This window comes from Rhinichthys klamathensis, unplaced genomic scaffold (genome assembly GCF_029890125.1).
Source record: "Rhinichthys klamathensis goyatoka isolate OS25496 unplaced genomic scaffold, OSU_Roscu_1.1 h1tg000148l_1, whole genome shotgun sequence".
Lineage (NCBI taxonomy): Eukaryota > Metazoa > Chordata > Actinopteri > Cypriniformes > Leuciscidae > Rhinichthys > Rhinichthys klamathensis.
In genome coordinates this window covers 1274429-1287500 of record NW_026606683.1, presented here as the reverse complement: position 1 = coordinate 1287500, position 13072 = coordinate 1274429, and the positions used below count along the sequence as shown (strand labels likewise).

Here is a 13072-nt window from a genome sequence, read left to right as displayed (position 1 = left end):
TCCATCCATCCATCCATCCATCCATCCATCCATCCATCCATCCATCCATCCATCCATCCGTCCATCAGTCCATCAGTCCACCCGTCCATCCATCCATCCATTAGTCAATCCGTCCATCCATCCATCCGTCCATCCAAAACCTCATATCCGCTTGTGGGCATGAACAACTGTTCTTCGGAAACTTTCATTTTTTGCCATTCTGTAACTGCACAGTTTTTCTGATCTCTCATTTGCAGTTTTATCTAAACAACAACACTTTGGCTCTTGAAACCACCTGGATCAGTCCAGAGGAAATGGGAATTTTCCAGCGTCAGGAAAAACCACTGCTGAGGACGAATCAAACAGCGTTGAGCATATGTAGGCCAGCTGCAGCCTCCAGGAATATCCACACTCTACTTTTGACACCTAGGCGTGTTTCAGGTAGGTGGGAGAATTTACGATCCTAACACCCATTTCTCTACCTTTGTGATTCTGGCTAGCAGTTTAGCTAACATTCATCAGAGGGCTTTTTTTTTTTTTTTTTTTTTAATAAAGCTTTCTGTTTTCTATTTGCTCCCTAGACTATTTCACTTTCTGCTTCTAGTTTCTTTTTAAACAGTTTTTCCTTTGTAATGTTAATCTTCTTTTTTAACTTGATGTAACAATATTGGAGGATTGTCAACTGAGATTTTACGGAGCGAAAACCGAAGAGAGGCTGTCACTCTGTTTTTGTGTTTATGTGTGGGAAGAGAGGCGGGTTGATTTGTGCTTATGAAATTAAACTGAAATTACTTCAAATTTCAGCTCATTTTCAATCATAGTGTGGTTTAATCAACTAGAGCATGCATTGAAGACTGCTTAAGAGTGTGTAATAATTAGTATGCAGTAGAAAACGAATTATGCCATTTGATTTTGGTAACCTGACAAATGTATACGACAATTTGTATACTATGCATCTTAGGGTCATTACTGTTTTGCAATATATTTTGAACACTGTACCTTTTAAAAAGTTAATGCATGTGTTTAAACTGGTGTTTATCTATAAAGGAGTATAGAAGACCTATTTATCCCTCTCTGGCTGTTATTATCCATTATAAATAAGTATTTTTATGAAAAAAAAATTCAGAGTGCACTTTTTTTGTATAGCAGAGTTTGGCAAAAAATGCACATACACATGATTTAATACAACTTAAAAAAGTTAAACTTGCAAAGTTTACATCGGCATACATACAGAAGTCTGAAAGCTGAGTGATCAGTAGTGTGGGAATAGTATCAGATCCATTTATGTAAACCCTAATGCTCAAAATAATTAATTGATTTGAGTAGGGTAAACTTAAATAAAACAAATTAGTTCAATCAAATGAACTTTTATGAATATTTCGAATTTTATTTTTCTCTTGAGTTCACAAAAATGACACATTTTAAGTAATCGGAATTGTTTCACTGTTTTGAGTTTTATGAACTTGTTTCTTTTCATTTAGACAAACTTAAGTTTAAAAGAAACTGGACTGAAATTTCTATTTCCCATCATGCTTTGCCTTGACTTTCGGAAGGGAGAGTAAGTGCTAAAATATATAATTATTTTTGTGCAAGATTAATGTTAAGTGGGAGATTTAGTAGTGTTTAATGTTTTGCTATGCTAATTTAGAAGAGTTCCTGTTATGTTTTTTTTTTTTTTTTTTTTTTTTTGGAGGGTTACTATCATGGTGGCCAGTAGAGCATGAGCTTGGTTTGAATACAGGTATGTTAAATGTGTTACTAGCTGAACTCAGTAATTTCTATACTAATGCTTTCAAAGCATTGTGTTACCAAATAGCAAGTTACAGTATAGCACTTACTGAATTTGCTAGTAAAAAAACAATAGTTCATGTTACACTTCTAAAAATACTTAAGTTAAAATTACTTGATAATTTTAAGTTTAATGTTTGCTTAACTTATTTAGAAATGAGAACAATTAAAATTCATGAGTACAAAATAAAATCTGCCAGTTCTGCTTTTGATGTAACAATGTTGATGTAAATTATTATAATTTTTATTTGAGTTTTGCCAACTTATTCTGGTTTACAGAGGGGCAAGTGTGTAAATGTACACACCTAGTAATCCAATCGATCAAAACGCATGAAGTGACCCCTTAAAATATTCTCCTAAGTTAAATGTACCCACAGTGAACAAGTTAAATTGAAAACAGACCAGGGATAGAGCTGATTCAGATAGAGCTGAGCAGTGTACCAGCTCTGCATTTAATTTTAAACACTCTTGTCCTCCAGCAGAGAGACAGTGTGCTACACCTGTGCTCTTCCCTGATCATAAGTCTTTAGCTGTAGATGCTTTCAGGTATAGGCAGTGATGAATTAGATTGCAGATACACTCATGTGCCATTCAAAGATTAGTCCTTGAGAGATGAAAAGTTCACTCCTGTTGAGGGTTTTCTGTCTTTCAGGCCGCAAAGTCTTTAATGAGTGAAAGTGAATGGAATAGCAGCACAGAGTCTGAACTGACGGTACATTTTTGACCTTTTCTTCTGTGCTTTTACATCTTTAAAACTTCAAGTGTGCTTTAGAATAGAGGGAAGGTTTGAAACGTGTTAATAAAGATAATAAACATTCTGAACATATTGTAAATGTGAATGTGAAAACTCTTCAATATTTTTCCCCTGGTATTCTTCAGTTCATTTTGAGAATATAATATATATATATATATATATATATATATATATATATATATATATATATATATATATATATATATATATATATATATATGTGTGTGTGTGTGTGTGTGTGCTGCGAGCGTGACTTTAAAGCCTTATATTGCTGTAGGTAGGGAGCTCACTTTAGGGAACAGAACTACTGAGTAGAATGTATGTGATCAGGCCACCCAACTATATATGTCCAATATCCCTTATTTCGTAGATTGCTCTATTTCTAGTTCAAAGGCAAACAGAGGCCATGGGAGCATTTATCCTGACAGTATGAGAGAGACTCTGTGTAAATACAGTATGTGTTGTGTAGAAGGGGGTGAGTCATTCTTACATTCGCTATACAATCTTTACAACATATTCTAGTAGGTTTCGGCTAGCAATGAGGTTTGAAAAAGTCTCTTTCTATAGCTGATGACAGTTGTTTGAGATATACCACCCTGAATAATCTCTCTCTGAAGTTCAGACTTTCTCTAGGCGAAGCAGTAACCCAGTTTGAGTATCTCCAATATATATATATATATATACATCACATATATACAGTATATATAGTGAAAAATAGCTGTGTAGAGGTTTGGAACAAAAAGAAAGAATTTTAATTTCGCCTGAACTGTTTTAAGTAAGGACCATATCGGCAATAACATTGCAGACAAGAAATGATGAATCTCTGCACGTGAGCAGGTTGTCAAGCTTCGGTCTTGTAGCGTGTGCTTTTCCTAACCCATTGAGGGTTTTTGTGGAATTGAGGTGACAAATATTATGATGGAAATAACAGATGTGGGTGTGGAAGTGGAGTCTGCTGCCATCTGTCAAATACTTCTATGGTTCGTGGTTACCTCTCTACGCTTCATCATCCCAAAATCATATCTCTACACCCCATAACCCAAAAAACACCAGCAGTCTGTTTCTGTGACTGAAAAAAAAAAAACGTTGAGATGAGAGAAACTTACTTGTTTCTCATGCATGTATGCAAATCTGTTTGTTGTGAACAATTGGTGTATATATTTAAAGTTAGATTTATGGTTAATATTACGGTCTTGCATGCTGCTGTGAAGGTCATGAGGAAAAAACTTGAATATTTAATGGAATGGAAAGTTCTCTGGAAGCCTTCAAACTATTATTTTACATTCAGGAATAGGCCATCGTGGAGTTTGAAAGGAGCATCAAATTATGTTGGCACCTCAAAACCGTTCTTTAAACATCCAAAACTTTCCTTTTATAACTCTTTTGGGGCATAAAATAAGCATTCAGCCCTTCTGTTTCCTGTCTGTTTCTCTAGGCCACAGGCAAGTTGCCTGAGAATTAGAAAGTTGATCTTTGATCTGCAGAATTACAAAATCTACTTGATCTTTGTCTCCACCTTTGATGAGCTTAGCTCGACATAAAGGTGAATGGATCAAACCATTTTTTTGAACACACCTCTGCGTCAGTTACAAAGTGATAGTTATTCACCCTCAGCACAACAAAGCTTTGGGGAAAAATTGAACTTCAGAAGGCAGATGTCTGTGTCCGGGAATCAGTTCTGGAGTGGTATTGAGAGTTGTTCTTACAAAGTCCTCCTCACGGGCTTGAGCCGTTGATGAGCATGAGTCGAGGCAATAATTGGTGCCAGGGGTGTGTGGCGTTCTCACAATCGAAGAACACTGTGAGGAAGTCCAATTTGTGTCTTCGCAGTTACACTTCCTTACCGCAGGGAAAAGGAAGTTCTTGACGTCTGCAAACACATCCACAGAGGTCAGCATCAGTTTAAGAGCTTTTCCCTCAGGTAACAGCGTACTTTATTAGGGCTGCTAGAAATTCTGGTGATAAATTGGTGCGGCGCGCACAGCATTTGCCTTTTGTTTAAAAAGAGTGTTGTAGGACTGTTTTTTCTCTCATAGTGCTGATATCTGTCATACTACGGTGTTTTCCTCAACTTTCTCGATTTTAATAAGCCTGGAACACAGTATTAGTCTCACTTGTCACACCCGCAGTTTTTTAACTGACTTTCTTATGCACATTGCACACAAAACTGGCAGCTACGATCCCAAAATCGAAGTTCCAATTTGCTGTCTGGTACTAGGTTAACATGAGCGTTTCTGAAGAGCTAATCACTGGATATACCCAAGTTGTAAAGGTTAGTGGCATCAAATCTCGCAAAGATATTCTAGGATTTTTTTAAGGTGCTTAGTTGCAAGTCGAAATAGATATCCACAAGCAGAACTGTATATTCTGGTATTATTATTCAGCTATAAATACATTTTCTGCTGAAAGTGACAATCGGCAGATTTTTCACCTGAAAGAGACAATTATTGGAAGATTTTCACCTGAAAACTTCACTAGTAAGAGACAATTGGCCGATTTTTCAACTGAAAATTTACCTGAAAGAGACAATTGGCAGATTGTTTATACCTGTAAGAGACAATGGGCAATTGTTTCACCTAGAAATTCACATGAAAGAGACAATTGTCTAATTTTTCACCTGAAAATTCACCTGCCAGATTTTTCACCTTAAAGAGACAATTGGCAGATTTTTTCAACTGAAAATGTATTTGAAAGAGACAATTGGATGTAGTAAATTGTACATTCCAGTAGCTCAAACTGTACAGCATAGTCAGAGCAACACCAAGGTCATGGGTTCAACTCCCAATTCAATGTAAGTTAAAATAAAAGCATCTGCCAAATGTATATATGTAATGTATACATTTAGAAGAAAACAATGTACTCTTGTGTCAACAGTTGGAATGATACGAAGATATTATTTAGAAATACAACTTGCATGCACAATGAATGATACGAAGAAAGTATATAGAAATACAACTTGCATGCACACACGTCACTGGAGGGAAACAGATATTAGTCAAAATGATGTTCTACAGATTTACCATTTAAAATGACTTCATATTTTAGTTTTTACTAATTACTTTTTCCATAAAGCAAGACCAAAGAAAAATGGGCTGATAGGAGGGTATGTTCAGAAAATGATTGTTGAAGGTGCAAGCCTGTAAACGCGTATACATACAATCGTGGCATAATGAAAACAGAGCAAATCAATATCCGAAGCAAATAATTTTTCTGGTATTCGGGCATTCTTCATCTACCCAGCACAGAATCTGCCGCCAGCCAATGCGTTCCAGGTCCATCATTAATAATATGTGCTCTACAGTGTTTACATCTAACCAAAGGAAATAAGAAATATGTCCAGTACAAAATAGAAGGCGTAATAACTCAGACGTATGTTTCCATCTTCAGTGCAGTTTATCCCTCAGGGCCATTACACTCCACCGTTTGAAGGTTCCCATCCCTGTTCTGAGGTAAGCTACGTATCGATCCATAACACCACTGCAGCTGGATGTCATGTACCGATAAACAAATATGTTATGTCGATTTATTTGTCATGTGTTCGTCCGTTTTGATTTGCATTAGCGTGAAAATCAATAAGTACAGTTATATGGTTTATGGAATATAACAGTGTGCTGTCTCTGAGGAATAATTTAGCGCGTTGATGGAAAAGTAAAAACACAGAACGAGTTAAAATAGTGAAAACAATGAAATTTAATATATGAGCATAAATATAAGAAGTCAGCAGTAAATAGAGAATTTTTTTCATTTTTACTGTAAACAGTTATATGATCGAAAAGTTATGACATTGTATGTTATTACTCTACATTGCTTTGTTAATCAAGATTCAACTCATTTTTAAAGTCAGTTTTTTAAATAATTTAGTTGAAATTACTTAAATATCCAAGTTTATCTATCTATCATCTATCTATCTATCTATCTATCTATCTATCTATCTATCTATCTATCTATCTATCTATCTATCTATCTATCTATCTATCTATCTATCTATCTATCTATCTATCTATCTATCTATCTATCTATCTATCTATCCATCCATCTATCTATCTATCCATCCATCCATCCATATATTCATCCATCCATCCATCCATCCATCCATCGCCACAGCACTGTTGAATAACGGTGCTGGAAACATCGAAATACATGAAAATGATTTGGTTCCAGTATTTGATCAAAACTAAGCAATCAATTAAAATGTTACATTAGTTTTGTAGCAATTAATGAATATAAAGTTGGAGTAGGAAAAATGCCTCATGTTTTAGACAGCCAAACTAGTTCAGGCTTTATTTTAGCTCGCTCAGGGTCGTTCATTTATCATCTAATAGGTGAAAGCATTGAAATGCTTCCTGAGGGCTTTCCTGAGAAGGGCTCATTCTGTTGTGTGCATTTTCAGGTTCTACACTGTGGTTTCTAGGCCAAAAAGTCATTTTTACTTTAACCCACCATTCCTCTGCTTCACAGACCCGCTCCAAAATCTCATTTTTCATCTCCATGAATTTTAGCCTGGTCTTATTGACAGGACCTAATGGAACGTGAAAAGTCACTCTGGTTGCCTTGTCAAGAAATACGCAGCTTCTGGAAAATAGAGTTTAAAAGTTGAGCAGGCGATTTAGAAGTGTGCACTGAAGCCAAAACGGCCCACCTTGAATGGATCACGCCGGAGCTCTCATGGGAACTTTAATGAGCCTTTAAACACCTTCACATGGGACTTTTCATGCTTTTATTTTGTGCCACCATGAGATTCATAACCGAAAATTTGAGAAACAGTTTAATCTCATTAGAGATAAAGGCTGAAATCAATAACACTTCATTCATTGTAGAACATCAAAATGGGAAAGAAACAGAAATAAACTCTGTTTACTTTAGCTGTGCTAGAAGAATCCACTGCAGTGCAACAGCATATGACTCGATCTAGTCACATTTGAAATAAGAAACATTGATTTGTCTGTCACACTTTTACTGCAGACTATGTGCGAATACTAATTATACACTGTGGAGCTCCATATTGTGTGAATTAAACAATGACTTTCAGGGGGAGTTCATGTCTATAAAAGAGTTTTTAGGTCATTTTCAAGGGCACAATCTGTTGAGCGGTGTCTCAAGCAATCCATATTTAAGCAAATTATACTGCACATCATGATTGTATTGGTCATAGATTTCTCTTTTAATAGCTCAAGAGAAATAATGGAGCTCTTAATGATGTTTACTTTAAGTATATCGGCAGATGTTTCCCTTAAAATGACTTGGAAGTAAAAGCAGACCCGGATGGTACAATCGTTGATATGTATTTGATCGTTTGAGTTTGACTTTTGATTGCACACTTGTTGCAGAACCTGATTTCACCAAGTGCAACATGTTCCTGTATTAATACTTTTGTTGATCCTGGAACAACATTCCAATCAATCAATCAATACGATTTGAGGGACTTGTTTACAGTTTATGTCAAGTTTAGGCTTACAACGTATGTGCTTCTACATCAGTGTTATTCACCTATCAATTCCCTTTGATTTTAGGGATAAATTATGGGTAAGATTGGGTTTAGGAGTAGGGATAGGGTTAGGACTATGTTTCCGGACAGGAATGTTGTTCCAGGATCAACAGGATCAACGATTTTGGCCCTAAGAAATATCCACCCTGGTCTTTCGACACTATACAGCTGACAAACATATATCCTAAGAACATTTGGCTAACGTTCCCATTTAGTTATGAAAAAATGCTCCATGAACGATATATAAATAAAATTTTTGTGCCAACATTTTGAGAAAATTATTAAAGACCAGATAACTTTCTAATATGAACGAATATTCTATTAATGTTACTAGAAGAACATTTGGTTCTGAGAACACATTCTCTGTTAGCTGGGTCCATATTTATCATAACAGTGTCATTTGGTCTGATATTTACATCTGATAAGTCATAAGTCTGATTATTCATAAAACCCATGCAATAACTTTCATGGATTGAAAATATGTTTGTAGAGCATGCTGCAATTCTTTTGCCCTCCATTAAGGCAAATCAGCCAGCAAACACAATTTCAAATCAATACATATTGGCACTTGTTCATATCCCAGCAATGCATTTTACCTTGGCCAAGACCCCTAAACCTTCCTGGATTTTCATTTTAAAGGTCCAAAAAGCAACCTTTAAAGTGCCAAACTGAATTCGTGCTATAGATACAGTATGCATGAACAAGAGACTGGGTTGGAAAATCTAAAAGAGACTTAAGTTAATACTTAAAACATTCTCCTGCCTTTTGTCATGCACTGATAAACTAATATTTACGCTGATTTATTTATTATGTGTTGTTCTTGATTCACGTTAGTGTGATTATCAGTAAGTATGCAAGGTTTAGGTAAATACATCCCTGGCCATTTCTGTCGATGGAAAGGTTAAAACACACGGTCAGAGCTCCATGGAAACAGTGCTTTAGTAACTTATGAACAGATGTTAGATGAAACGAGATGTTTCATCTCATGGGGCTGATCCTCTAATAAATGTTCATAAATAAATAAATAAAGATGATGGTTATTAGAATTATTAGTCAAAGGTACAGTAAATGGCAGATAAATAGATTTTTTTAGCAACATGCTCATATAAAGTCATTTCAAAGGCAGAGAACATTATTAAATTAGATTTAGATTTAAAGGCAAAACATCTTTTTCCTAAAGTGGGCAGATTGATTGTGCAAAGTACGATCATAAATGCGCAGTTCGCCAAAAAATTGAACATAAGGTCATCATTTTTTCTCACTTTTATGTATTTTGAAACCTTTATGACTTTTTTTTTTTCATGGATCACAAAAAGTTGAAAAGGTTTCTGTAGCAGATGTAAACGTTCAGATCAAGGGAAGGAAGAGGACAGGGTCGGCTTGAGGAGACTGTGGGTATTTATTCAAACTCAAAACTCTTTCCACATAAACAAAAGTCGCGCAACGTGCGCTGAACAAAAACAGACTCAGTTCGCTGCAATCAGCTGTCATTCGACGTCACTCGCTGTCGTCGATCTCCACTCTTTCTCTCCTGTCTCAGTCCAGTTCACCCACAAGTCTCCTCCGGTCTCTCTCAGCCATTCTCTCGTTTCCTTGTGACTTTTATCCGTCTCCCCACGCCAATTACTGAAATAAGACACAGGTGTTTGTCATTCACACTTAACCCACTCACGCCGCACCTGTCTCCCGATCCTCTCTCCCATTACAGACTTAGCTTAACCACGCCCCCCTTGCCACAGTTTCGTTGTTCTTTTTCCATGTATTTAAAAAGCATAGGGGCAAGTTTTAAAAGATGCCGAAGCAAAAGAATGTGCCACTTTTATAGTGCTTTTGAGAAACCCATGAGTAAAGGAGCAAATGTAAAGAGATTTTGATGTTTGGTTGAACTATTGCGTTAAGAAAGTCATGTTGACTTCAAAACCATTTTACTAAAATTGTTGTTCCGCCAAACTTCTTTCTCAACTCAACTCTCTTACTTCATAAATGACCGTTAAAAGCCTCTTCTTCAGGCAGTTACCTTCAATCCACGTTTACCCTGAAAAGAGGTGCTCAGCATTATCTGGCCTTTATGTTACAGAAGGAGTTTGGGGAGACTGATGGCATAATTCAACAGAATAAGTTGTAGGTGGTTTGTTAACCAGGTAACTAAGGTAACAGTGGGAGGACAGCATAGTGAGAGAGACAGACACTCTGACACAGAGCCTCTTTGTGGATCAAGATGATGGCAGTGTAGTCTGAAGCACACATAAGTGGCCCAAAGTTTCATAAGTGCAATCACTCGCCATTTCAGCACCGCAGCAGGACGGACAGCTCCAGAGCGCTGAAGGCTCCCGCTACATTTACCCTTGTCTTGGCCTGAATCTTTCTGCTCAATTTCTCTGAAACAAGACCCCCTGAGAGAGATGGGAGAGATTGCTAGAAACATGTCACACTTAGACGTCAACACAGACACACACGTACACACACACGTACACACACACGTACACACACACGTACACACACACACACACACACACATTTTGAATTAGCTTTTATTTTTCATTTTAATTTGTTTAAGTTTTAGTTATTTGATGTGATTTTGTCTTTTTTATCAGTTTTCTGTGTTTTTTATATTTCTGTTTGGCTTTAATTAATTTTTATTTTAGTTTTAGTAATTTATTTTTATACTTATTATCCTACAACTCACAACTTATTTATATTAGTTGGCAACATTTATAATAAAAAAAATATATACACTCACCGCCCACTTTATTAGGTACACCTGTCCAACTGCTCGTTAACACTTAATTTCTAAGCAGCCAATCACATGGCGGCAACTCAGTGCATTTAGGCATGTAGACATGGTCAAGACAATCTCCTGCAGTTCAAACCGAGCATCAGTATGGGGAAGAAAGTTGATTTGAGTGACTTTGAACGTGGCATGATTGTTGGTGCCAGAAGGGCTGGTCTGAGTATTTCAGAAACTGCTAATCTACTGGGATTTTCACGCACAACCATCTCTAGGGTTTACAGAGAATGGTCCGAAAAAGAAAAAACATCCAGTGAGCGGCAGTTCTGTGGGCGGAAATGCCTTGTTGATGCCAGAGGTCAGAGGAGAATGGCCAGACTGGTTCGAGCTGATAGAAGGGCAACAGTGACTGAAATAACCACTCGTTACAACCGAGGTATGCAGCAAAGCATTTGTGAAGCCACAACACGCACAACCTTGAGGCGGATGGGCTACAACAGCAGAAGACTCCACCGGGTACCACTCATCTCCACTACAAATAGGAAAAAGAGGCTACAATTTGCAAGAGCTCACCAAAATTGAACAGTTGAAGACTGGAAAAATGTTGCCTGGTCTGATGAGTCTCGATTTCTGTTGAGACATTCAGATGTTAGAGTCAGAATTTGGCGTAAACAGAATGAGAACATGGAACCATCATGCCTTGTTACCACTGTGCAGGCTGGTGGTGGTGGTGTAATGGTGTGGGGGATGTTTTCCTGGCACACTTTAGGCCCCTTAGTGCCAATTGGGCATCGTTTAAATGCCACGGCCTACCTGAGCATTGTTTCTGACCATGTCCATCCCTTTATGGCCACCATGTACCCATCCTCTGATGGCTACTTCCACCATGTCACAAAGCTCTAATCATTTCAAATTGGTTTCTTGAACATGACAATGAGTTCACTGTACTAAAATGGCCTCCACAGTCACCAGATCTCAACCCAATAGAGCATCTTTGGGATGTGGTGGAACGGGAGATTCGCATCATGGATGTGCAGCCGACAAATCTGCGGCAACTGTGTGATGCCATCATGTCAATATGGACCAAACTCCCTGAGGAATGCTTCCAGCACCTTGTTGAATCTATGCCACGAAGAATTGAGGCAGTTCTGAAGGCAAAAGGGGGTCCAACCCGTTACTAGCATGGGGTACCTAATAAAGTGGGCGGTGAGTGTATATTTTGTAAACTCGCAATTCTGAGAAATAATATATTTTGTGAAATATAAACTTGCAATTATACCTTATTTTTTATTTTTTTTGCAATTATGCAAGTTTTCCCCCCACAATTCTGACCCAATTCTGCGGAAAAAAAGTCTGAATTGTGAGGTGTAAAAAATTATGAAATGTTTTTTTTTTTTCTAAATTGTGATTTATGACGCAGTTTTTTGTTCCGTGGCGGAAACAATCTTCCATTTGCATAATTTGACCTTTAACGCTTGTCTTGTCTTATATTTGTCATTTTGTAACTTTGGATAAAAATGTATTAGTGCCCAAACTGTTGGTTGTGGTGACTAAGGGAAAGTTTATAAATAAATATTTATTCACAAAAAAAAAGCTTCTTGGTTTTTTACTTGCTATGAAAAAAATATTTTTGTGATAGATATAAAATATTATTATTTAAATATTATAGTATATTACCTCTGTTGAAGTATCTGGGATAAGGGAAACATACAATCTAAAAATACATGCTCATATTTCATATTTTTTCATTTTAGATTTAATGCAACTTTCATATACTGTAACAAAAAGAAACATTTCTGGGAGAGTTCATTACTGTACAGCTCGAAGAACTATCATGGGGTAAATGGCTGAGATGTCAAAACAAACACTGACTGTGGTTCAAACGTAACTTGTGAAAGCATAAAGCGTAAGGACTTGTTTTAGGCAGGGTTGAGGACACTTCTTAGGAGCACAGCAATAATTGCTCCCCTTGAGACTGGGAAAATGCCCTCATTCCTGCAGCCTTTGGCCACCGTAGTATTTATAGTGTTTCTCCTTCTTTGTTAAACCTGTCAAAAGGCAGCACCCAGCGACAAAATAAAGAAATAGGTTTTATTATATATCATGAGTGCTATTTTCCGAGCAGTGTTACTTTTGAGGATTTACCTCTGCTAAAGTCACATGGCGTGCCGGGCTGGCTCTCAAGAGAAGCCCTCAGTGGATGTATAGTTCAAGGTTTCTATTTCACGTCATGTCCGCGGAGAGCGCTTCCTGATGAACGATGCATTGTTTATGTGATCTGTGCACCTGTCACTTCATCTCCAGCGGCTAGGTATTAAAGTGAAGCAGTTAGATCCAC

The 13072-nt window shown here is 37.1% G+C and overlaps 1 protein-coding gene across 1 annotated transcript in view; it reads left to right on the top strand.

Moving 5' to 3' along the window:
- The window catches only part of tcerg1l (transcription elongation regulator 1 like), a 109568-nt gene that overhangs the window by 7841 nt on the left and 88655 nt on the right, over positions 1–13072 (top strand). Inside the window, exon 4 of the mRNA XM_056258095.1 lies at positions 237–420. Within this exon, the coding sequence (XP_056114070.1) occupies positions 237–420 (184 nt within the window). The remainder of the gene's footprint in view (positions 1–236; positions 421–13072) is intronic.